At 25.8% G+C, this 25,933-nt stretch overlaps 4 protein-coding genes across 7 annotated transcripts; 1 reads left to right on the plus strand and 3 right to left on the minus strand.

The window, feature by feature from the left end:
- Positions 1 to 612: 612 nt before the first annotated feature.
- On the minus strand, positions 613 to 3,365 carry LOC129614581 (pseudouridylate synthase 7 homolog). Its single transcript, XM_055529281.1, has 6 exons — positions 3,185 to 3,365; positions 2,928 to 3,109; positions 2,594 to 2,857; positions 2,420 to 2,528; positions 2,175 to 2,363; positions 613 to 2,118 (listed from the first exon to the last, which is right to left on the minus strand). Exons 1-6 carry the CDS (start codon positions 3,280 to 3,282, stop codon positions 912 to 914), a joined length of 2,049 nt encoding a protein of 682 aa, XP_055385256.1. The 5' UTR covers positions 3,283 to 3,365; the 3' UTR covers positions 613 to 911.
- A 1,525-nt stretch (positions 3,366 to 4,890) lies between these two features.
- On the plus strand, positions 4,891 to 10,481 carry LOC129614586 (modifier of mdg4). Of its 3 annotated transcripts, XM_055529288.1 has the most exons (7): positions 4,892 to 4,941; positions 6,500 to 6,634; positions 7,892 to 8,595; positions 8,750 to 8,852; positions 8,932 to 9,927; positions 10,002 to 10,063; positions 10,129 to 10,481. In XM_055529288.1, exons 3-7 carry the CDS (start codon positions 8,507 to 8,509, stop codon positions 10,361 to 10,363), a joined length of 1,485 nt encoding a protein of 494 aa, XP_055385263.1. In that variant the 5' UTR covers positions 4,892 to 4,941; positions 6,500 to 6,634; positions 7,892 to 8,506; the 3' UTR covers positions 10,364 to 10,481. The 3 variants fall into 3 exon arrangements, with proteins under 3 accessions (XP_055385264.1, XP_055385263.1, XP_055385262.1); XM_055529289.1 differs by lacking the exon at positions 6,500 to 6,634 and having other exon boundaries at positions 4,891 to 4,941; XM_055529287.1 differs by lacking the exon at positions 4,892 to 4,941 and having other exon boundaries at positions 6,363 to 6,634.
- Positions 10,482 to 10,880: 399 nt separating this feature from the next.
- Positions 10,881 to 12,787, minus strand: LOC129614604 (pyrimidodiazepine synthase-like). 2 transcript variants are annotated; one of them, XM_055529310.1, is made up of 5 exons: positions 12,560 to 12,787; positions 12,053 to 12,211; positions 11,575 to 11,996; positions 11,201 to 11,322; positions 10,881 to 11,108 (listed from the first exon to the last, which is right to left on the minus strand). In XM_055529310.1, exons 1-5 carry the CDS (start codon positions 12,585 to 12,587, stop codon positions 11,078 to 11,080), a joined length of 762 nt encoding a protein of 253 aa, XP_055385285.1. In that variant the 5' UTR covers positions 12,588 to 12,787; the 3' UTR covers positions 10,881 to 11,077. The 2 variants fall into 2 exon arrangements, with proteins under 2 accessions (XP_055385285.1, XP_055385286.1); XM_055529311.1 differs by having other exon boundaries at positions 11,165 to 11,322.
- A 2,457-nt stretch (positions 12,788 to 15,244) lies between these two features.
- On the minus strand, positions 15,245 to 23,463 carry LOC129614575 (paternally-expressed gene 3 protein). The gene is made up of 6 exons (XM_055529268.1): positions 22,813 to 23,463; positions 19,165 to 19,738; positions 18,726 to 19,094; positions 18,064 to 18,552; positions 17,046 to 18,001; positions 15,245 to 16,909 (listed from the first exon to the last, which is right to left on the minus strand). Exons 1-6 carry the CDS (start codon positions 22,816 to 22,818, stop codon positions 16,658 to 16,660), a joined length of 2,646 nt encoding a protein of 881 aa, XP_055385243.1. The 5' UTR covers positions 22,819 to 23,463; the 3' UTR covers positions 15,245 to 16,657.
- Positions 23,464 to 25,933: the final 2,470 nt, after the last annotated feature.

Raw genomic sequence — 25,933 nt, forward strand, 5'->3', positions numbered from 1 at the left:
TGTTTGGCATTTTTTTTTAACTACAACTGCAAACTAAAGTTTTAAAAAATTTTAGCAAATACGCAGTTTTATTTTTACTACTGCAAGTCAAAAAAAAAATAAAATATCAGAAGATTTAGAAAAATTAGTAGAATAGGTTTGGTAGTTTTCTTTTAATATATATGTATATTTTAAATGCTATAAAAATTGAATAATTAAATAACTTAACGGAACAAAAACAAGTAGTAACATGAACTCCACTATAAGTAGTAACATGAAGTTTTTCTAGTCAACATTGAATTTTTCCAGCTCCCAAAGTCATAAATGTAAACGCAAAGTACATTTTTAAAAATATCGGTAGTCATTTAGTTTTTCAATATACATATATATACGTGCATGAACATACAAAGAAATATGAGAAAATTTCATTTTTCAAAAGAATTTTAGCACAATAAGTGCGCTAAAAAAGATAATGCCTGGCTTTGATGAAGAAAGCTGCCGTACCTCTACCTACCTATGTATACTTTGTGTACAGCGTTGTTTTAGTTTAAACAATACTAAAAATTTATATATTTTTCTAAATTTATGACTTGTCCCTAAAATTAAATTAAAATAAAAAATAAACATCAAATATATTATAAAATTCTATAACTTTAGAACTTTTAATAAATATATAAAAAGAAAGTGCATTTACTTTAAATGGGGAACACGCTTGACTATAATACATACATATATGTATGTATGTCACAAACAAAAAAAAACAAATTTAACACATCAAAAACTTTTCTTAAGTATTTAAATATGTTATTATTTTGAAAAGTTCCAACAGATATCACGTGCTTTGAAATATATTTAATCTATGAAATATTGTTATTCAAACACATTTACTGTAGGCCAGAAATATTTGGTCTTGCACACTGTGTAGAAAATAATTAAATTTTAATTTTCTTTGCTGGTTGGTCGTCTTCTGCAGAATTATTTTCATGTTCTCTTTTAGCGTTTTCTTCATTCTTTCTTAATTCAGATTCCATTCCTATACGCGCTTGAGACATTACTGATGTGTCTGCTTTTAAAATTTCCCTCAAGGTCATTGTTGCATATGAGGACGATGGTAGTGTAAAATCCAACAGGAGCGCTTTATACTTGCCGTCTGGCAAGTCGTCGTCTGCTTTTTTCCCTTTTAAATTTTCAAAATCTGATGCTATTAAAACAGATGTGGTTGAATCATATTTCTTAAAAGTCCAGCTCATATTTTCTGGTTTTACAATTAGTTTTCTATAAGCTCCAGTAAGGGAATAAGTTCTTACATTATTTTTAAGCTTTTCAGATGTTAAACCATGTTCTTCCAAAGCCTCTCTATACCATTCTTCAGTTTCGTTTTTGGGATACGACACATCCCAACCAGGAAGAGGTAACAATACATCATAAATTGTATATTTACCACTTTTAATGTCTACCAATTGTAATGGTCGGACTTTTTCTTTATATTTAGATTTAACCTCAACATTTTTATTGTCAACATTGTCATTATTTTGGTCATTTGCTTCAGTATCGTCTTCATCACGTCGTTCAGCTGACTCCTCATTTTGTAAGACCTCATCAATATTTTCCACAATTTCTTCAACATTTTCTTCACTTTGAATATCGTCACGGAAAACTAAATCGCCAACAAGTAAATCTAATCCATATTTTTCTATACGCTTAGATGCTATTCGATTCCATATGAGACTTTGGAAAGAATGAGTGTAGAGCATCAACATGTTTCTAGGTATGCGACGTAAAGAATTCGCATAATCATTTTCGCCAAAGTCGGCTAATCCGCTAAGCAATTTTTTTTCAATGAATTTATTGCTTTTAATCATGGCTGCTGCTTCAGCAGAATTTCTATTTTCCCACCATGTTTCTCGCACTTTTTTTAAAAATGGCAGATCTGTTTCACGCGGCTTTAAAATTAGCTCACAAGCTTGTTTGTAATCACTTTTGCAAAGCGCTATTCCTACTAAATACGTAGGAACATCGGCACAGTTTCCAAATCTTTGTAAACCATAGTAGTTAATAAATCCTTTTTCTCTTATAGACTCAAGACATTTTACTATTTTGTCTTCATCACCGTCAATATGACGCAAAGCAATTTTAAATCTAAAAATTAACAAAGTTTACATAATTGAAAAGATTAGAAAAATTAAAAACAAAACCTATTTCCTTTAAGCTCGCCCAATTTTAAAACTTTATCTTTAAATTCAAAATTTCCCACTTTAAGGTATGAAAAATTTCTGGCTGATCGTAAAATATGTTCAGGTTCCTTCTTTCTAACACAAAATTTTTGGGTTGTCTTAGCACGTTTGTCCTTAGTTCCTGCATAATTAATGTGAGAAGGATGAACTCTAAAATTAAATAAAATTCACAATTTTAAATAAACAGCGTTTTTCCATATTTTTACTTCAATCTACTGGCCAAATCAGACGCGGCTTGTACAGTATCTGTGTTTTCTTTGTGAAGTACGAAATGTACGTACTCTCCAGGCCATGTCCATCGTATTCGTTTTTCTCCTAAATTGTTTTAAACGTAATAGGTTATATTTATTATGATTATACTACTACATATTTTCATTTACCTTGTCCTCCCTTAGCTTTAGATATGCTTATAAATTTTTGGTTATTTACTGTATCAGTAGTACTTATTATTTTATTTCCATAGACTTCTTTCAATGTTTTGTGAACCATTTCTCTCCTCTCTTTTGTTAAACCATTAACATTAATATCAACACTATCTTCCATAGAACTACTTTTGAGTAAATTATCGACTTTCAACCAAACTTCTGGAGTCAAAATAGCCTCTAAATCTTTTTTATTTTTTTCTAGTTTAACAGCACCTAAATCTGTAAAGCATATTTAACGTATTAGTATCAGAATCAATAGTATATTTTGGATCAAATGTGTATGTTGTACCGGTACATATTGGTGTTGGTAGTAATTGAGTTGTAAGTTTAACTTCATTGCCATCAAGATCAATTTCATTTACATGAAAATCAGAGAACCGGGCTTTTAAAACACCAGTAAACCCTTCCATAACACTTACAAACTCAGTAATCCCAACATCGATTTCAGATAGATTTTTTAATTTTAATTCTCTAAAAAGTATTTTTGAGGTTAAATATTTTAATTAGCAGATTTAAGAATCTTCAATTCTTGCATCTGCAACTTACCTCTCAACAACTGCGCCGGGTTCTTCGTTGGTTCTTTTGTTTTTAGGACGAGCATTACGACGAAAACGATTATTTTTTTGCCTATAAAATTTTCCCATCTTTATTATTTCCCCTTTTTATTTCACAAAATAATATAGAAAAAAGTAGCGAAGCTTGTTACAAAGTGTATACATATATATAAATTTTTTATATTTGCGGTAGGCAAACAATGTCAATGACAACAATTGGGGTTTTTACACACGTCGTTAAAAGAAAATACAAAAGAACTTTAAAAATAATATACTAAAGCATTAGTGTTACAATAAACATATCAGATTCTCATATCAGAAGAAAATCAGCTTTGATAAGGTGCGTATGTAGCGCACGTAATATATTAGCGAAAAATAAAAAGTATTTTATTCCGAATAAAAGGAAGTTTTCTTTCCACACCATTAAAAAAAAAAAAAAATATCAGATTCTGTCTGGAAGAAAAAGACAAATTTTACACGAAGAATACTAGTACAGAATTTTTTCCACTCTTATTTTAACTTTTCTCCTCGCTTGCATAAAAAAGAAACGTTTTTAGGAAATAACGTATGTAAAAGCCATTATTTGAACTTAAATTAAATATTTTGCTACAAATATCAAAGTATTCAATTCTATTTGAAGTAGCTACGGTTGAAATGCAGCAAGTTTTAAATACATTCTATAATTATTATTATTTCCTTAAAAAAACTGTGGTACTATTTGTATTATTCCCACCAGAGATGCTATGTTTTTTTCAGAAGAGGTGTTAAAAATCATCGAAAGGCAAAGATAGGCGGGCTCGAATGGTCTCCAGAGAGTAGATTAAGTTTGATTAAAATCCTCTATTATTGTAGTGGTTATTATAAACCTGAGTGGTTGTAACTTCCTACAACTATTTAAATTGACTAAATACCAGTTTTGTGTTTATATTCTGTAAAGGAAGGCATGGAAGTGCTATCTTAAGGTAAGTGAAATCAGTTTCGTTCCTTTCAGTCTTTCTGCTCTAACTTTCTCCTTTATAATATGTGATGAATGCTACATATATAGGGTGTTCCTCTTATTTCAAACTCTTGGCTTACGAATTTTGCATCCAAACTAAAAATTTACATTTTATTTATAATTTGGTATTCTGAAAAAAATGAACGCATTTTATTTGGAAAAATTAATATCTGTATAAATATTTAGCTAAAATAATTTTTACTTCAAGAATGAAATATCATCTCGCAGGTTATTTGAAATTAAAGCTTATTTTGTTATTTATTTTTAAATAGTTATCTCTAACATTAAAATGATAATTAGTGAGTGCTTTTAAAAACTTTTTTATACCAGACAAACAGACCTAGTATTTTTTCGTTAAAATGAGCTTCTCTTTATATATGTAGCTACATATAAAAATGAAAATAAGGGAATCCCACAGTATTGTTAATTTTATCACAATTGTAGGTTTTTACTACTTTTTTGCATTTATACTGGAAAATATAATTATTTGCATTCGAATATGAAAATGTAATTTGTATTGTTGCTACAAATGTACTTGTACAACAAAAAAAAATTAAATTTTGAACCTTATTTGAAAAACGCTACCACCAAAGAAACGTCTAACGTTGAAATTTCATTTTACAGAAAATTCGCAGTTGTCATTTTCAATATGAAGTATAAACGTGAAGTTTTAAAAGAGGGTACATTAAAGATATAAGATTATTGCAATTTGTTTTGAGTATAATTCCGTAAAATATTAAAAGAGTTCTTTTGTAATTATAAAAATAAATATACATTAATAATATATTTAAAATAAATATACTTTGTTACAGCCCTTTGCAATACATACATATATTCTTTTTATTCTAATTAAAATTCTGTCCCAAATTTGTTGTTCTTAAAACTAAAAAAATTGCGAATATATAACCGTTCCAATTGTATAATTGGAACGGTTAAATTAATTTCATAAAAAAATTCGATTTGAGATCAATTTTAAAAAAATCTATTTATCCAAATGACTTATTTCTTCTTTAGTATTAATGATAACCCCAAATAACTACGTTAACACCCATATTCTGTTAGTTGCATCACTTCACGTAATAAATTGTTTGAAAATCTTATAATTTTCTGAACAAAACCAATTTCGTAATTCGAAATTTTATATTGAATAACAAAATTCTTTTCAATAATATCCCATTACCCCAAGTGATGCGAATAACAGAATATGGGTTTGGCATTTTTCGCGACAATAGTAAGTACGATATTCATTCATATACATACTATATACGCATTGTATATCAATTAAACATTTTTTAAATTTTAATTTTAAAATTTTAATAGATCCCTTTTTTAATTGATCAACTGTTATTTTTTAAATTCTGTAGGCATGTTTAGACTTTGTCAGAAGCTTACTTCACAAGTTATAATAAAAGAAAACTATAATATAAAATTTTCATTGCCTGTTCTTTCTAATATTAACACATCTGAAAATACTACATGACATGCGTATGCACGTAAGGCAGTAAACGAGACTAATATTGTATTTATATTCAAATATTTTAGCCCACATAATTTTCAAATATTGCAGGTGCTTAAATATTTGAGTATTTAACCGATATCGAAAATAAAACTAGGTGTTTGTTGTAATTAAAATAAGTGAGTGAGTTCCTCCTACACTAGATAATTATAAATTATGTTCAAGCTCTAATCAAGCTAACATCTTTCCGCACTGACCATATTCAACAAATCGACTTTTTATAAAAAGTGAGATAAATAGGTACCGCACCTACTTACTTCTTATACTTACACCCTATACCGTTTTATAACAAATTTTAAAGAAAAATACCGTTTAACATTTTCAATTTTTTTCGTTCATCTTTTACTGTTTTCATTCATTAGACCTTATGTCAATTCGTCTCTTATTAGACCAAATTACTTTTTCTGAAGTTAATAATTATTTTAATAAATTTTTAATTTCCACTTAAATTGGGTTGTAAATTTTTTTTATTAACAAATATAGAGTCCTAAATCTTACTATATATTTAGGTAGGTACCTACGATTATTAACATTACGCATCAACAACAATAACCTTGTAAAATAGTAAAATATTTTGTATAGGTACAAAATATATAATTAAATCAATAAGTTTTCTAACAACAATAATAAATAAATAATAAAAATCTTCCCGTCACTACTTTAAGTATACTATTATAGCATAGCATAAAATAATATCAGGTCAGGACACAGGAAAATAAAATTGATAAAATTTCTTAAATCTCAGTTAACTTTTGTTCGTCCTTAAGGATAGATGAATATACTTTTTTTTTTAGAGTATAAAACAATAATCAAAATAACAAAAAAAAAAACATAAACTTAAAAAAGAATTATTGTAAATTGTAATATTTACATGTTACCTACGTATACATGCATACATACATGTATTTTTTATTATTAAAAAATAAATTGTAAGTTATTAAAAATTATAAATTTTGTATAAAAGTGAAACAAATATTTTATTCTCAAAATGAAAATACAACGCGGAAATTACAATTTTGAGGAAAAATTAATTATGTATTTTGTATTAAAACTTCTTATTTGAATAATTTTGTTTATTAAGTTTATTTAAATAAATATTTATATATGTACATACATATGAGAGTACAAATTTTTTAATAATATTATTGATTTTTATATCTCGGTTAACACTTATTATCTCTCCATCTATGTACATATACATACATACATACATATATTGATTTCTGTTTTACTTTAATTTGTTAATAAAAATATTTTACGTGTGAAAAGATTTTCTTTAGACTTTATTATTTTCTTTTAATGGAATCATATGTAGACGCGTAAATAGTTTGTGTTTACTAATCGTCACAATTTAATTTTTTGTAACCTAAAGTGTTGTCCAAATTAGTCTTTCATGTTGATCTTTAAAATTCTTAACTTATTGCTTTCTAAAAACAAAACAAAAATTTTTAAACAACCTGTTAATCAATTAATTAAAATGGATTGCTTGTTTTTGTTTTTTTTTTTACAAATAGCTTGGTCAATAAAATGCTTTCTGCTTAAAAAAAAATAATGGAATTTAAATGAAATATCGATTTTTTTTTTATTGAAAATTTCATTGAAACATACCACTATTTAATATAAGGTGACCATCTAACAAGTTTTCTGTTCAGGAATCAATAATTGGAATCAATAAAATTTAAGTGAATTTTATGGAATCAAGTATGGAATTAGTTATCTTCAATGCCAAAATTTTGATTTTGTTATTCAAAATTGCCGAGCTTAATATTGATTCATATGAAAATTACGTGGAATAAAATTAAAAATATAATAAAATATATTAAAATATTAGAATAGAGCTTAAGATTAAATAAAACTAATTACTTATATGCATTTATTAAAAATAGTTTATACTTTTAAAATATATAAAGGATCAGGAAACTGCAATCTATTTAAATTGAAATCCATCATAAAATCTAGACTTCCTTGAGCCATGTTTGTTGTATACTTGACTTGACCAAAGAATATTAGTTTATGGTTTAAACAATTTTATTTTTAAACTATGATCAGGGATTTTATAATGTCCTTAAAAGTTTCTATGTATGTACATACTTGTAAGAAATCAATGAAAATCGTTTTCCTATTATTTTTACGTTATTGCTTTGTTTTGTTTGAAATCCTTTTTTTTTTTTTTTGTATATTTTCAGTTAAGAACGAACTATGCTTCATACACGATGTTATAATAATGTATTTATGCACTATTATAAAACTGAATAGAAATAATTTATTGATTTATTGATCGATTTGTTGAAAAAAGAAAAACAGAATAACAAAAAAAAAGTATATGAAAAATCTGGAGAATAAAAATGTTTGCATCATATTAAATCGTAGAGAACTTTAGTGGATTTAGTAGTAACAAAGAAAAATATGTTAAAATACATACATACATACATCAAATTCATACGCTTAAACATTGAAAATAATTGATTAAATTTATTTGAATTGAATCACACTCATACGCAATACGCAAATAAGTGAATGAAATTATTTTGAATATTACTTATTACTAATGAATGCTTAATGAAATTTAATGCTTAATGAAAAAAATAATAATAATGGAAGTAAATTCAAGAAATATGGTAATTGTTGTGATTTGAAGTAACATTAATCAAATTTATAATGGTCCTAATTTAATTGATTCAATGGTATAATTAAAATAAAACATACATAATTGGTTTTTTACAACGATATATACAAATATATATATATATATATATATACATACATTTATTTAAATAAAAATTTGAAATTAATCTATAAACATGTCCGCGGCTATAGTAGCTGAAAATTATCATTTGAAATGGGGCTCTCATTCAATGCATTTAAATATGTCAGTAGCTGAATTATACAAGTAAGTAAATTTGATCTGTCTACAAAATTTTTTTACAAATAATATGTAATTTATTTTGGAGTGCATTTTCAAATAAAAAACAATAAAAAAATTAACTTACATTGATAAATAGTTTAAAATAATATTTTATTAAAATATAAATTAAATTTTTAAGACATGATCGATTTGCTGACGTAATGCTTCTAAGTAGTCATCCAGATTGTCTTGGAGGTCCTGGGGTTCCAGCACATAAAGTAATTTTAAGTGCTAGCAGTAAAGTAAGTTTTATTTTATCTTTTAACTACTTATTGTTTATTATTTCTCAGAGCTTATTTTTAATTTTTTTTTATATTTTAGTTTTTTGCAACGGTATTTGAATTAACACCCCATATACCACCTCAAAACGGTTTAATGTATTTGGTTTTACCTCCATCATTAAGTCGACGAGCTATTCAAGTTTTAGTTCAATACATGTATAGTGGAGAATCAACAGTTTCAAACGATATATTAAAAGAAGTTTTAAGTGGTGGTGAATTATTAAAAATTCGTGGACTCTATAGAGGAAAATCAACTGATTCAAATAAAAATTTTGGTTTAACAACTCCAATTAATCCTGAAATATTATCAAGCACAAACCATTCTACTGAACGTGATATTTCTCCGTTTTCTAATTTAAAAACTGCAGAAGGGAGCGTTTTAAATATAAGGCAGTATTCCAGAATAGCACAACGCACAAAATCAGTATCAGATGCAATTCCGGATAAGCAATTTAATCTATCAGTTAACAAAGAAATTGCTATTGATCCGGATCCTAGAACAACTTCTGCCATTTCCTCAAAATCTGATAACTTAGAAAAATCTAGTCAAAAGTTTGACACACCTCTAATTTTATCTGTAACTACAGATTTTTCATCCAAAAATTCGATAGAAAGAAGAAAACCTAGCATAGGATCTAATTTTTCTGATTGTTTATTACAAATTAAAGAAGAGCCTAACGATAGCGATAGTGAGCAAAGTCAATCAATTACGAGGAATTTTACTGAAAGTTTAGATTCCGGATCTAAAATTGAAAATACCGAAGCTCAGAGAATCGGAACATTTCTGGAGGATGAATCCTCTAAAGACGACATTGCTGTTGAAAATTGTGATATGGAATTGCAAAATATTATAGAGTCAAACGAAGAAAATTCTGCTTCATATTTCTCTGATTATTGTGACAAAAAAATTACTCCATCAAATGAAAAATCTAGTAAATCTGAACAAAAGCAAGTATCAGATTTGGATGACAGCATACCAGAAAAAAAGCAAAAAATCCAAGCAGAATCTACAAAAAATAAAAAGAAATCTTTATCGGTAAATTTTAATCCAATAATTTCTATATAATTTTTATAAATATAATATTTTAAATTTAACTTGTTTTTTTAAAGAATAATACACAGAAAAGAATTGGCAAGTTTAAATATGGTTTAAAATGTGATATTTGCCATATGTAAGTTAATATTTTATTAAGTGTTAAAATGTACGATTTAAATATGTATTTACATAAAATTGCAGAGCTTTTCAGTTTCCAGAAACATGGGTCCGTCATATGCAAGCACTTCATACTGAAGTAGAATTAGCTATTAACAATGAAAAACTTAAAAACGCGCGTCCAACATCAGCAATTGCTCATGAGTATTTGGACAAAATATCGAAATCTTGCCAATATTGCGATATATCATTCAATTCTTACAAGGAAATGATAGCTCATACGAAAAAGGAGCATTTCCGAAAAAATTGCGCGTTATAAAATTTTTAAATACACAAATTTAACTTATTTTACAAACTCTTAACTGATTTTATTATTGTAATTAAATTATTTGTAAATTATTTTTACGAACATTTTGAACTAAAATATAAAAAATATATTTTGAGCTCAAATGTTTTTTACTGCTGTTTTAAATTGAATGAAAAAAAATTTTGGTGCAATGTATGAACATTTTACTTTACATTGTTTCATTAATGAAAAATTTTTATGCATAGAATGTACACTATATCAAGGCTGTGAAACCGCAAATATTATATGAGGGGTTCAGAAGCAGAGTAGCGTAAGCCACAATGTGGGTTATGCCACTTTGCTTTTGAAAAATCAGAAAATTTTTACAAAAGCAAAAGTACTTTTGTGAAAAATAAATAGGAAAAAACTATTTCGAAACTGGAAACTAATATCACTGACTTTAGAAGACGTACATAACCGATTGCAGCAAAAAAAGATTTTTCCACTCTGCTTCTGAGACTCTCATATGTCCATAACATAATATAACAACTTATTTCAATTGTACAAAAAAATTAATTTTATTTTTCAAAACTTAAATTATTAAAATTGCCTTAACAAATATTTTGGCAAAATGCAATCAAGATTTGAAATGCCAATATTGATTCTGAATTTTAATTTCATTTATATATTTAAATATCGGTTGATTATGTCATGCTTTTGTCCAGTTGTCCTTAAACTTTAATTTTATTAACAAGTTCTTTGTTTTTTTGTAGGACTCCTAGAATAACATAATTGGTAATAGTAATAATTAAGTTTTGTTTTAAGTATGTCAACTTAGTTTTTGTTTCACACTCTAATCATAAACCTTACACAAGCATATCATAATCTGGAGTGCCAGTACGATAAGATTTCATATATTTGGCATGTGTTTCACCATCTAAATAAGAACGTTTCACGGCTTCATTATTTTTCATTAGATCACGCCACTCCAACTAAAAATTTTTTACATAAGTTAATTTTTAAACAAATATATATATATATAAGCTATTAACCAAAGATTTTTCAGTTTCAGAACTAATAGTTAAACTGTGATAAGTTTTTAAACATTAAAACTTATACGTAACTATTTTTTTGGCTAAAGAAAACTTCCAATCGCACAATATTTATTATTATTGCTAGTTAGTTTAATTTGTAATTAAATGCACAATTGGCCAATAGTAGTGTTTTAAAAAAAAATACCTTACCAGTTTTGCAAATCTATTTTCATCCCATCGATATTTGTCACCTATTAAATACTGGAGCATATCTGACCTTTCGCACCATGGCCATATCATATAATCTAGCATTCCAGGTTTCTCACCTCCAAAATACTTTGTTCCCCGTTTTTTTAGCTCAGCTTCGTATATATCAAGTCCGCTGCAAATTTCTGATAAGGAACCTGGTGGTACCCCTTCTACAAATACTTTGCGCATAGCTCCAGCAATTGGTGAAAATCTTTCGATTAAGATTTTGTCATAAGCTTTTTGTAATGGATCTTTTGGATACAATGGATTTTCTGGATACTTTTCGTCCAAGTATTCACATATTATGAGCGATTCAATGAGAGGTTCGGCACCAGGAATGTTCGTAAGTTCTAAAGCTGGAACTTTTCCAAGAGGGCTTTTGGCTAAAATTTTAAAGTGTTAATAAAAAAGAAAGATGAAATTTTTTTTACCAATGTACTGGTTAACCACTCGGGTTTTTCAGTTAGATTAATAAAAACCGTATGATATGGTACATTTTTTGCTTCAAGTATTAAATGTGCTCGATGAGCGAAAGGACAAAATCGCATAGAGTATAAACGTAGGACCCCATCATCTGGAAGTGCTGGAAGGGTTGATCCTAGAGCGAAAAACAAAATTGACTTATTATGATTTTCGATGACATCATCTATTAATTCCTTCAAATATTTATAACATAACAGCTACACAAATTTATCAATTTGTATTAAATAACTACATATGTAAGTACTTGATATAAACAAGAAATACAATGCTTACATCGTAAATTTACATGAAAAACATGTTGATAGGTATGTATGTATGTATGTCTGTACATGGATATGATGTAAAAGACCCCGATTGCAATTTTTCAGTAATTACTTTCATTTATTACTGCATTTCTATACAACTGATACATTCCTAATGTACGTATATACATATATTTATACATATAGAATGTTGTTCATACCTTTTGCATAATGTTTTCCACCGTTCATTATCAATGTTTCTTTCCTAATTTCAGTCCTAATGATGTTTTTAATTTTTTTCAATATTAGTATACGAGGTGACGCTATACGGCAAGAAAAAAAAAAACATTTAAGAAAAATGTGAAGTGGTCAAGACGTCTCTTCTCTATCGAATTCTATCTAGTATCTAGATTCCAGCTCTAGTAGACTTTCTAGTCAGAATTTAAATTGCAATTTTTCTCAAAAGAAGTCAGGTGTTAAATGTCAGTCAATATTTTTCCGCAAGATGTCTCATTTAAGATTACTGTTGCGGAATTTTTTAGAACCTTTTTAATGAGTAAAATCCCGAGAAGAAATACATGTAAATTATTTACCTATTTTAATTTAATATAAACAACTATAATATAGACAACTTTACGTCGTTACGTTTCGTTTACGTCGTAGAAATTGCGTGTAAAAAAAAGGACTTTTGTTAAAGTAGTTATATATTTTTATGAATTGGATCTTAATCCTAATAAAATTTTAGAATATAATTTCAAATTGCAACATAGACTTTATTCCTAACAACATTCTCTTTGAATGTTATTTAAGTTCTCTTTGAATAATATCCTATTACATCATATGATGTGTTTTAGAGACGGAGTTTATTCAATTTCATAACTGTATTCTCATAACAAATTATTATTTCATTAAACGAACCACTTTATAAATAGAAATTAAAATCGTCTCGTAGCTTTATATTTTATTACTTGATAGAAAAAGTGAAACATGTATAAAAGAAAATGTGAAACAATCGTCTTAACAAAGCACAAAGTTTATTATTCTATTTTAAACATTTTATTATTTTGTACTTGGTATATATTGTGTTATACCAAGCACAATTTAATATGTAAATATATTATCAAAGATTTGATTTTTTAATTATGTATTAAAATTTTGACAATTCTTTTTAGTATAAAAATACACGGTTGACAGATATTTACGAATAGGAATGGCAGAAATTGTTATGTTAAACAAAAATGTAAAGCCATCTACTAAAATAAATACGAAACAACTACTATCCTTATTCAACTACATACTCCACTATTCCATATATACTTACATGTATAGTAATTAGGTTAAAGAAATAATGAACTTTTTGAAGTTTGAAATAATTTAAAAAAGGAACGAATTTAATTTATTTAACCAAAAAGGAAGAAATGAAAAAAACTATTGGTAATCAAAAATAAATTGTTTTGAAAATGCTATTTTGTTAAAAATTCAAAATTTAGATGTAATATGTGACTAGAACTGAGAGCTAGAGATTTCAAAAATATCGCTGGTATTTCAAAATATTCTCAGAATATTTAGAGGAAGATTTCAAAATATCGGAATAATTTAATTTAATTACTGTATGTAACTGGTTAGTAGCTGTGCAATAAAAAAATAAATATAGTGATAAATATATAAGCTATGAAATCATATTAAGGTAATAACGTCGATTGAGTTCCCGCCAGCAATACGAATTGGAGGAATTTGAAAAAGAAACTTAAAAACCTTAATTAAAAAAAATATTTTCGAACGATTTTATTTAAGTTTTGCAGTTTGGTTTATTAATTATTTATGTACAACGGAGTAAAATTTCATCTTTCGAAGTTTAGATTTTTCAGAAAAATTAAAGTTTTCTTTAAGTTGTTCATTTTTGCCATTGCTCTATACTATATCAAATGAGCTTGTTAATACTTACTGACCTCTTTGCACATATGTAAGAAATAATTTTGCAAATGGAACACATTAGAAATGAAACTTAATTTCTGTAAAATTATATTAAAATCCTATAACGGTGGAGCAAATTATTTGAGAAACCTGAAGGAAAATTACGAATTTCGTTATTTGGAGAAGAATAAGTTAAAAAAGCGAATACATATAAGGAATATTAATATCCAAAGGGAAGAATTTTAGATATGCAGTTGAATTTTAAAACGGTAAACAAAGTGATCACACAAAAAATATAAGAATTTTTCATATTTTTTAATACATTTTGAATGCACATGGAGCAAATAAAAATTTAACCTTTAAATTTTAAGTTTTGCTCAATTTTCATAAAAAATATATATTGTTAAATGCAATTTTAGTCAATTTTACTCTACTACTTAATTTTACTATGTGGAACTGACGAAAATTTACATAAATAAATCATGCTTTTTTCATATGTAAAATAAGCTCCATTGACAAAAAAATGGTTTATAGAGCAAAAAAGACACCGAATATCTTACAAACTAAGGAAGATAGGAAAAAACGGTTTGTGTCACGTAAAAGAGCACTTCACGGTTTGTGTCACGTAAAATTTCAAAAATTAGCCGACAAGTTAAAATTCATTGCCACAATGTCTATTGTTTTATACAATATTAAATACTTAAGAATATTGTGCTATGAGATATATTTATTAATATTAAAAGAAAGAAAAATTATATGTTTTAGTGTGAGATTATAATATTTATTTCTTTTCATATTTTTATTTTTTTTTTTTTTAAATAAAATGTATGACACTTTTATCACAAAATAGTCGAAAAATTATTTTAAATATTTTAATTAATATAATAATACATATTAATAAAATAATTTGTTTATTTTTTTGTTTTTTTTTGAAAATGAAATTAATATTTTTAATGATTTTCTATTTTGGAAAATACAGATTTTCATTGTAATATGAATGTTGAGTTAAACAAAATTTTATACCAATAAATAAGAGTTAAGTATTATATAGGTATATTATATAATTATTTACAATATTTCAATTGTTTAATATTCACATTTTGTTTAAATTAAAAAAGTTTTTTTTTTTTAATGTTTCCTATACAATTATTATTTTAATTATCGCAGATTTCAGTTTCAAAAAAATAATTTACGTTTTAAAATTAAAATTAATAAGAATTTTAAAGTTTCATTGTAAGAAAATAATTATTGATACATACAATACCAAATGTCGTTTTAAATTAAAACATTATTTTAAAATATCTTAAATTGATTAATTTAAAATATTGATTTTAAGTGGATCTCATTATAGAGATTGAATTAAAATATTATAGTAAATATACGTGCTTATTGGATATAGGTAGCTGCTTATTTGATGTTAATTAAAAATTAATTTTGTAAAAATTATTGTAATACAAGGTAACAATAATCCAAATTTCTTTTATATTTGAGTATTTTAAAAAACATATCGCGTCGAAATCAAGTTTATTGGAAATATAGAGTTCAAATTATTCTTTAATTTATAAAAGCACTTGGTGTATATATATAGGTACAGGAATTTTATTGGTTGTTGAGAAATTACAAATCAAAAATTGCTATGAAATTTGTACACATGCATGCAATTGCATCCTATCTACAGGATAAGGTATACATACATAATTAATGTATATATATATATATAAAAAAAGGGTAGTGTATCAAAAATATAATTGTAAAACGTAATTGATCAATTTTAGAGCTTTATGCACATACATATATTAAGCCTATTATAGATAATTTTAAAAAACTTCAATTCTGCATAACATAATAATAATAAGAGCTTGAACCATGAATGTATGTACATTTAAATATATAATATAAAATGCTTTTTTATGTGAACATTTAATTGTAACAATTAAAAATACGATTTTCACACACAAATGAAATGTTTCTAACTTTAAATTTATAATTTTAAACGGTAATAAAATGATTAAAGCATGGTGCTATCTAATTCGGTATGTATATGCATGTAATGTTGATGTATTTATATTATTACAAAATGACGGAAAACTTTTAATTATATCGTTTTGTTTTTCCGTTATTTTCTTTTTGAAAAATTTATTAATGCATTTTTGGATGTTTCAATGATAAATATGCAAGTAAAATTATATATACGTATGTATATATAAGAGTAAATAATATTATAATTACAATATTTTAAAATGTACAGCGTTTTTTCTTATTCTCTTCCTTTTATATTATTTTATAAACAATATGACATAATTAAATTATTATTATTTAACTTTGTTATTATTTTATTTTAATTTTTTTTTTTTAAATTTACTTGTTTTGTTTTTTTTTGATTTTGTTAAATAACCTGAGGAAATTCATGTTTTTTTAGCATCGCGTTTGGCGACCACTTTAGCTGCATGAACTTGATCTCTACTATTCGTTACTTCTGCATGGAAACCTGTTTCCCAATCAGCATAATATCTAACTGTGCGAACATTACCGTCTGGTTCAACTAATGAATATTCACCTCTAACAACATCACCATCACGTTCTTCTTTTTGGTGTTTAATATCACCTGTATGTGGATCATGTACACCATATTCGAAAGCGTATCTAGGATGGCTATCCTATTTTAAATAAATAAATAAGGTAAAAATAATTAAATAATTTTAAATGTGTATTGATATTTACATAACAATATACTGTTAGTATGTAATTGAGAAACTAGGATAATTATGGTTAATTGACTAGTTGTGCACTTACATAATATTCTTCATGTTTTGCTATAACTGGTTTAATTACTGCAGCTGGAGCAGCACTTTTTATCACTGCAGCAGCCGGAGCTGTTGAATATGCTAAAGCAGGTACTCCATGTGCGTATTCATGTCCTACAGCAGCTACCTTAACACCAGGAAGGCCTAAAGCTAATGAGCCATGATAAGTCGTAGTTCCATGTCCAAGACTGTGACCACTGTATCCTGACCCAGTGTGTAATGCGGCAGGTGCATGACCATATGAAGCCACTACGGGAGTTGACAATACTTTGGCTGGAGCATGTGCGTATGAAGCAACTACAGGTGATGCAATAACTTTAGCAACAGCTGGAGCAGGGGCATATGAAGCTACTACAGGGGCTGAAACAACTTTGCTCAAGGCTGGTGCATGGGCATATGAGGCAACAACTGGTGATGAAACTACCTTAGCTACTCCAGGTCCTGAGACGGTTACTGCTGGTCCATGAGCATAACCAGCAACTATGGGCCCAGAGGAGTAGGAAGCTACTTTAGCAACTCCAGCTCCATGAGTGTATGCTACAGCAGGTCCGGTAGAATATGAAGAAACTTTAGTCACCGCTGGTCCATGACCGTAGGTGACAATTGGTCCAGAGGAATAAGAAGATACTTTTGCTACAGCTGGTCCGTGGCCATATGCAACAACTGGTCCTGAAGAGTAAGATGAAACTTTGGCTACGGCCGGCCCATGAGCATATCCAGCAACTACAGGTGCAGCAGAATAAGAAGCTACATTTGCAACGGCAGGTGCGTGGACATATCCCGAAACCGCCGGACCTGTTGAATAAGAAGCGACTTTTGCAACAGATGGACCATGAGCGTATCCAGTAACTATTGGTCCTGTGGAATAAGAAGCAACTTTTGCTACTGCAGGTCCATGAGCATATCCTGTAACAATTGGTCCAGTTGAGAATGATGACACTTTGGCTATAAGACATCAAAAGGGCAATTGAAAATTCAAAACCATCACAAAATATTTTGTAAATTACCAACGGCAGGAGCTGCGGCATAAGCTACTTTAGCTGGAGCTACGTATGAGTGTGTTGCATGACCCGAATAAGTAGCTAAAGCTGGTGCATATGTAGCGTAGGGGGCACTTACAGCAACTTTCGCTACTGGTGCAGCATACGATGCTACTTTTGCGATTCCTGGTCCAGTTGAATAGCTAACATGTGCAGGAGCTGCATATGATGCAACTTTTGCTACAGCTGGTCCTGAATGTAGATAACTAACACCTGGTGAAGTATAAGTAGCTACTTTAGCTACAGCGGGAGCAGCTGAGTATCCAACATGTGCTTGTGAAGTATAAGTTGCTACTTTTTCGACCGCAGGACCAGTATGAACGTAATTTACAGCTGGACTAGTATATGTTGCAACTTTAGCTACTGCAGGAGCGGCATAAACTGCCGGGGCTGGAGCCGCATAAGCTACCTTAACCGGGGCAGGAGCTGGGGCTACATATGAATGAGTTGCATGTCCTGTCGAGGAAAAATATACTTTTATTCAAAACAGTAAATAATTAAACCTAATAAAAAAATATATAACCACTAAATAAACTACGTGTAAAAGATATTAAAATTGTACGAACATTGATATTGAACTTTTGAAAAATATTTAAGGTGTATTTAATGTATTATAATTAGAGCATTACCAGAATATGTTGCTAAAGCAGGAGCATAAGTTGCGATTGGAGCTGCTATACCAATTTTGGCTGGTGCTTCATATGTGGCTACCTTAGCAATTGCAGGTCCAGCTGAATAACTTACATGACCTGGTGATGAGAAAGTTGCAACCTTGGATACTGCTGGGCCCGAATGAATATAGTTAACGGATGGAGATGTGAATGTTGCTAATTTAGATACAACGGGAGCCCCATAGGAATATTTTGCCACTGCTGGAGTTTCATAAGCTACTTTAGACACAGCTGGTGCAACATATCCAACTTTTTGAACAACTGGAGCTGCATAGGCAATTTTGCTGACTTCTGGAGCAGCATATGCAACTTTTTCAATTCCTGCACCTACATATATTACGAAATATTATAATACCTTTTTAAAAATTAACCAAATTAATATTATGGTAATAAATACCTGTAGAATAGCTTGAATAACCAGAAGATGTATATGTTGACACTTTAGATACCGCTGGTCCTGTATGTACATAGTTAACTGCTGGTGATGTATAAGTTGCTACTTTTGCTACAACAGGGGCTGGTGGTGGTAGATATTCTTTTGTTACTACTGGAGCAGGTGGTAAGTAAGTTTTAATTACAGCTGGTGCTGGTGAAACATATGCTGGTTTAGATATAAGTGGGGCAGCTGCCACAACCGTTTTTTGTGGTAATACTGAATAATCTATTCCTGATGGTACAACTGCAGCAAATTTAGCCGATGGAGATTTATCAGAATATTGAATTGCTGGTGTTGCTAAATAACCTGGTGATGAATGTAGAGTACTATATGATGGACCAACTGAAGCAAATTTTAAATGAGCATTTTCTGAATAAGTTTGAACAGCCGGTGATACACTGTATGAGCTTACAGCTGGTGTAACAGATACTTTAACTTCAGGCGCTGGATAATTATAGCCACCATCTGTATGTATACATGGAGGTAAACCTTCTGAATTTACTATGTTTATTAAACAAAAAAGTGCTATAAGAAACTAAATAAACCAAAAAGAAAAAAGTTGAATTAGGAAATTATGATAATGTAAAAAAAAAAAAATTTTGATTAAAAAAAAAATCAAAAAATAATTAATAAATAATACGAGACCAAGAATTGATATCAACACTTAACGAAGATTTTTTAGTGTAGCTGAAAAAAATTACAACGCGATATAGTTATATAAGAAAATACAATTACATTATATGTATAACAATTTATTTATATAACAGATTTAACAGATTATTTTGGCTTTTAATCAAAAAATTTCTGTTAACTTCTTCCTTTTAATAATATTAATCATAAACTTTAACATTTTAAAATCGAAATTACTTCAATTATCCTGGGTTATTAATTAAAAATTAAAGTTTCTAAATTTCAGTAAACTAATATTCTATTCTTTCACCCGCACCCTCATAAAAGAAAATTATTTTCAAATTTTCTTTTTTTTTTTTACAATTCAGATCCATTTTTGGAATATTAAATAAAAAATGTGGGTTTTACAAGGTCGCGATTCTTAAACAGTTCATAAAATATAAAAAAAAATTAAATCAGGTCAATTCTATATTTGTTAATTTCTATATTTTTATTACTAGCCATATATGAAGTTTATTTATTATAGTGCATACATACATGTGTATATTATGTATTGATACAATAATTAAATAATGACTAAGACTATAGTCTTTATAGTTAAACCACTTTTAAATTGTATATGCACAAGTACATGAGCTTTTATACAGTAATTTATTTATTAAAATATATATTAATTGATTTTCTATACGTATTAGAAAATAAATATGTATATATGTTTGTGTAAATGAATTTAATTATGTACATTCAATATTTTAATAAATTTTAATTTATGCATAATTTTTCGATCTCATTTTTATATATGTATTTTATTTTTAAATGTAAGATTAAAAATTATTATATATGGTGTACATATAAAATTTTAATTATAAAGTATACATACTTTATGTATGTATGTATGTAAAAAGAAATAAATAGAAAATAACTTAATAATTTTATTGTAATTATTTTTATTAGATAGCTATATATGTATATGTAGATATTTTAATTAATAAAAAATTAAGTTCCGTTTATTTGAATGATTTTGGTAATGATTGGGAAAATCATGTGAAAAAACTTTCAGAATATTTTATTGAAATTAAGGTCAAAAATTGAAATTTTTAAAAAATTAAAATATTTTATTAGGTATATGTAGCTATATATTTTAAATATTATGTAAAATAATATTTTTTTTTTTTGCGTGAATATGTTTTATATGCTATCTTTATAAAAATTATAAGAAAATTATGTGATTTTCAAAATAATTATTGTAAGTTAATAATTAATTTTGTGAAGGTAAATTATGTAGGTAATTATTAATTTTATTTTAATTGCAATTACATACTATGTATATTTAATATTGTTTAATATTTAATATTATACGATTAATTTTTCTAAGAAAAAAAAAAATTGTTTTAATTCCTTTTTCTTTCTTTGTAATTTAATTATTATCTTCCGTTGATTATGCATATTATTAAGTTTTTTATACAATATTTATTTTAAATGTTATTATTAAATTTTATGTATGTGAAAATTTTATTTTTCAATTTGATTATATAACTTTTTAAAGAAAATCAAAGTAATTTTTATTTAACACTGGGGAAGTAATATTAAATATGATAAAGTAGATTATATAAAAATTATATATTAAAATAAAATTATATATTAAATAAATTACTTAATATTTAATATATGAATATCGTACATTTTAAAATATTATTTAATAATTGATTTCATAAAATCTGATAATAAAAGATATTATTAATTGATCAAATAATTGGTATTAAATGTAAACATATTTTATAGTGAAAAATGTAACAATTTTTTTGATATATTGAAAAATGTAACAACATATATTTTAATAAATTGTTATTTAACAGAAACTCAGATTAATACGAAAATGAAGACATTTAAGATTAAGATTAAAGTGTAAAACAAATTTTTTATACATAGACCTGGGAGTATTTTTAAAAATTTTTCATTTTCTTTCTTGTCTAATTTTCTGCATTCCCAAGTCGTGCTTTTTTGTAATACGAAAAATGTATATAAAATTTCTTGAAACAAAGAATAATTAAAATCATAACATTTTTTGATTTATTTAGTACAATATTTTATAAAATTAATTTTTTTAATAAAAAATGTTTTGGACATTTTACATGTTTCATATTTTCGAAATTCCATATTTTGCTGCGATTAAAAAAATATCACAGTTTTCTACAACTATTTTTAAAAGTAGTTATATTAAAATTTATATTAGAAATTTTTTAATTTTTTATAAAAATTACATTGGCAGAATTTTAAATTCATTTATTGAAAAAATTATGTTTTTGAAAATGTTATAAATTTATTCAAAATCTTACTGATTTAATAAAATCAGATTTTTAAAATCGAATTTAAAAATTTTGTAGTAAATTAATAAATTTTGTAAAATATTTAAAAATTACGATAAATATTCAAAATTAATGAATTATTCGTAAAAATATTGAAAAATATTTTTAAATTTTTATTTAAAAGTTTCATAAAATTTTAAAATTAAATCTTGTACAACAATTTGAATTTGATATTTCGAAATTCTCTTTATTTTAATTATTAAATATTGTAAAAATAAAATTTTGCAAATGTTTAAATAGTAACAATATAAATAGTAAAAATAATATTCAATTATTTTTTCATTTTTATATTAAAATTTATTAGAAGCTTTTTTTTTGTATTTAAAAATTCAGTAACTCGAATATATTTGATATTTTGTAGATTTATAAATATTTCATATTTAATTTCACAAGAAAATTTTTTAAGAAAATTCTGCAAACGAAAATGAAAAATTAAAATAGAATATCCATTCCTCTATAGAATATTGAGGGTAAAAAAAGGCAATCCTTTTAGAAAATATTATGTTTTTTATATGTTAAGGATAAGATTATTTTGTATCCTGAATGCGTTATCAAATCTTCTTATTACTTACATAATATACATATATTAATTATAATTAAAAATATTTCTCACCTTCATATTTGTATATTTTATGATTTTTGTATATCCAAAATTAGAATTTTTGAAATTTTGTGATAAAATATTTTTTAAATAAAATATTATAAAATTTCTTGTTATTTACAAAAAAATAGAAACAATGATCCTTGATATACAATACACTTCTTAGAAATCAAATTTTATTTTTTCTTTTTGTTACAATTTTAAAACACTTTAAGAAATTAAATTTAATATCCTTTTTTTTCGATTCGCTTTATATATTTATTTATGTTTGGTTTAAATTTAAAAAATTCACTATTTTTATAACATAATTATTAAAATAAATTATATATATAAAATAGAAAATTAATAATTTTTTTTTTAAATTTTTTCTTTACTCGAATTTTTATTTAAAATACGTAAAAATATTTATTTTTTTGTTTTAATAATATTTTAGTTGTTTTCTTTATATTAATAATATTTTATTTATTTTATGAAAATATTAAATATTTTTTTTTATATATTTAATTTTTATTTATATATTTTTAAGGATTAATAGAAAAACAAAATTCAAATTTAAAATCCGATTCTCGAGTATAATTCAAGAAATTCAAAACCCAAAAAAGAAAAAAATAAATTAAAAAAAGAAATAATCGACTCTATGAAATGTAAAGCACACCGCGAGATACTGATGACCGGCCTAGCCCTATAGTCGTTTATATACGGTTACCCAAAACTAATGTAGATTTAATGTTGAAAAAATCAACAAAAAAAATATTAAGAAAAATTTATATAAAAAAAAAACAAATTCTTATATTTCTATACATACATGTATATACATATATATAGAGCAACATGCGTTCAAAGTGTCATGTATATACATATAAAATAATAATATTATAAAATCAGATTTAAGCGTCCAATTCAATGTGCACCAATAAATCGCAATGTAAAGAAAAAAAAAAAGAAAATAACAAAAAATATTTTGTTAAAAAAAAGCCAAAGTAAATCAGAACAGAAAAGAAAAAGCTTACACCACTAACTTTGAGGTCCACCAGGTGATAAAGGAGATCATATATAAATATGGTATATATATATGAATATACTTATATATCACATAATATTTACATTTATTTGCACTAGTATCCCCAAGAAGTTTTTCTCATTTATTTTTTTTGTTCTTCTTTTTAATTTTTCTCTTTTAAGTCATTTAAGAGTTGTTGGTGGTACACTTTAACATCTAGGCATTATGCATTTTTAAATATACTGGAGTATTCGTATACTATAATAAAAATGTTCATAAACAGTAAAGAAAAAAAAATACTATAAAAAAATGAAAAAAAAAAAAAGAAAAACAAGAAAATAAAAATATGGAGCAAAGTTTTAACCAAAGTAAATTGTCGCATAATAATTGATGAATGCATATATATATATGTATATGCATATATATACACTTATGTATATATAGATAATAAATGTAGGTATGTGCGTAGAAAAATAATACCAGTTGTCTTTGATCGTATGTACAATATCAATAATTTAACAATTTATAAATAATTGTTTTTTTTCTTTAATGCAATTCAACTATAAGATCATTATTTTAAAATTTTAATATTATTGTATAATGGTTTTTTGGAGAAAACTGAGTGTAAATTTACTTTTTCATTTGACTCAAGTGTTCATGATTTCAAAATTACAGTAATATTGTATTCATAATTCAAAATTACAACTTTTAGGCTTTTCTATAAGTAGGAGTTTTCTAGAAAATATTTTATTATTTAACAATTTTTGAAAATGTCGCATGAAACCTCAAAATTCTAAAACGTTCAAATACACAAATTTTAACTAATATTAATTAAATTTGGAACAAATTAATGATTATATTAAAAGTAGTACGTTGCTTTCGAACAAATAAAAATGTTTGATTATACTTATTATAAATTTCAAATAATTATTGCATAATTTTAGGGTAAGAAGAAAAATTAAAAGAAGGATTAATGGCATGGTAGAATTTAATAGCTATTTAGATTAAATAATTGGGAAAGCTTATAATTTCGAGAAAGTAAAGAGCTCAAAATTAAAATTTATTAAATAATAAATTACTTTCTATTTTGGTATAAAATGTAAACTATAAGATTGAAGAACTTTTAGAAACAGATGATAAAACAGAATAAATCGGACTCGGCTTTTGTTTTTAATATATTTAACATAAACAAAAGATGGTTTGAAAAATGTGACCAACGTGAAATATGAAATTTATTTAATATTATACGGTAATAAATGCGAGTTTCACAAAGATTTTATATGTATATTGTATGTACATACATACAAATTAATACAAAATTAATACAAAATTAAGAAATTTTAATCTTCTATAGTACAAAATGTTTTGAGCTCGTTATCTCTTTAAGATTTATCCTAAATGTATGCAAAATTTTTCAGTTGTAAGGAAATTTTGTTTTTTAATATCGTTTTAATTTTTTAAATCTAAAGCCTATTAAAAAAAAACTTTGGAAATAATTGTAAAAAATGGCTATTTTATAAGACATAGGTTTGGTCGAAAATTAAAATTCTCTAACCGCATTGGGTTTGTATAAGAGTTTAATTATAAAATTTGGTATTTCGTTTTTGCAAAATGTGAAATGAGATAGGAATGAAGCACAGCTTTTGCAAACACTTCAAATATTCAATAAAATTTTTAAATCAAATTATTCAAATAGCTATCAAAAACCTTTTTACAAAATATTTATGCAAAAATGATAAAGTTGCGTGAGTTTTTCAACATCAAAATATTAAAAATGCATCAAAAATGTTTTTTTCAATTACATACGTGTGTACAATAACAAAAAATTGTTTTAATTTTTTTTTTTTTGGCTAGTAAAAGAATATTTACTAATATGAGTACATATGTATATGAAAATATATAATGAATGATTTATACAAACTGATTTATACGCGACATATTGCGTTGTTACCCCACTTTTAGGATTATTAATTTGAGAAAAGTAACTTGATACATTTTTCTCTGTTTTTATTTTTCATTAATCCACTGAAGTGGTATTCCTTCAAAATATCTGTTAAAATGACCTGTATTTAATCTCCAAGAAAGCTTTTCATTTTTTTTAAATTTTTCTATTTTGGTTTTTTTTTTTTGTTT

Source organism: Condylostylus longicornis, unplaced genomic scaffold (assembly GCF_029603195.1).
Source record: "Condylostylus longicornis isolate FDR11 unplaced genomic scaffold, ASM2960319v2 ptg000113l, whole genome shotgun sequence".
NCBI classification, from domain to species: Eukaryota; Metazoa; Arthropoda; class Insecta; order Diptera; family Dolichopodidae; genus Condylostylus; species Condylostylus longicornis.

Bases quoted from the DNA above. Each gene is read 5' to 3' on its own strand.
- LOC129614575 (XM_055529268.1), bottom strand. The intron at 18,002-18,063 runs GTAATTTACAAA...GATGTCTTATAG, and splicing joins TGCCGCAGCTCCTGCCGTTG to CCAAAGTGTCATCATTCTCA. The intron at 16,910-17,045 runs GTAAGTGCACAA...TATTTAAAATAG, and splicing joins CAAAACATGAAGAATATTAT to GATAGCCATCCTAGATACGC.
- LOC129614581 (XM_055529281.1), bottom strand. From the start codon at position 3,282: ATGGGAAAATTTTATAGGCAAAAAAATAATCGTTTTCGTCGTAATGCT. The intron at 2,529-2,593 runs GTAAATGAAAAT...AAAACAATTTAG, and splicing joins TAAAGCTAAGGGAGGACAAG to GAGAAAAACGAATACGATGG. The intron at 2,364-2,419 runs GTAAAAATATGG...ATTTAATTTTAG, and splicing joins GATTTGGCCAGTAGATTGAA to AGTTCATCCTTCTCACATTA.
- LOC129614604 (XM_055529310.1), bottom strand. From the start codon at position 12,587: ATGAACGGTGGAAAACATTATGCAAAAG. The intron at 12,212-12,559 runs GTATGAACAACA...TTTTCGCTCTAG, and splicing joins TGGAAAACATTATGCAAAAG to GATCAACCCTTCCAGCACTT. The intron at 11,997-12,052 runs GTACATTGGTAA...TTAAAATTTTAG, and splicing joins AAAACCCGAGTGGTTAACCA to CCAAAAGCCCTCTTGGAAAA.
- LOC129614586 (XM_055529289.1), top strand. From the start codon at position 8,507: ATGTCCGCGGCTATAGTAGCTGAAAATTATCATTTGAAATGGGGCTCT. The intron at 8,596-8,749 runs GTAAGTAAATTT...TAAATTTTTAAG, and splicing joins TCAGTAGCTGAATTATACAA to ACATGATCGATTTGCTGACG. The intron at 9,928-10,001 runs GTAAATTTTAAT...GTTTTTTTAAAG, and splicing joins ATAAAAAGAAATCTTTATCG to AATAATACACAGAAAAGAAT.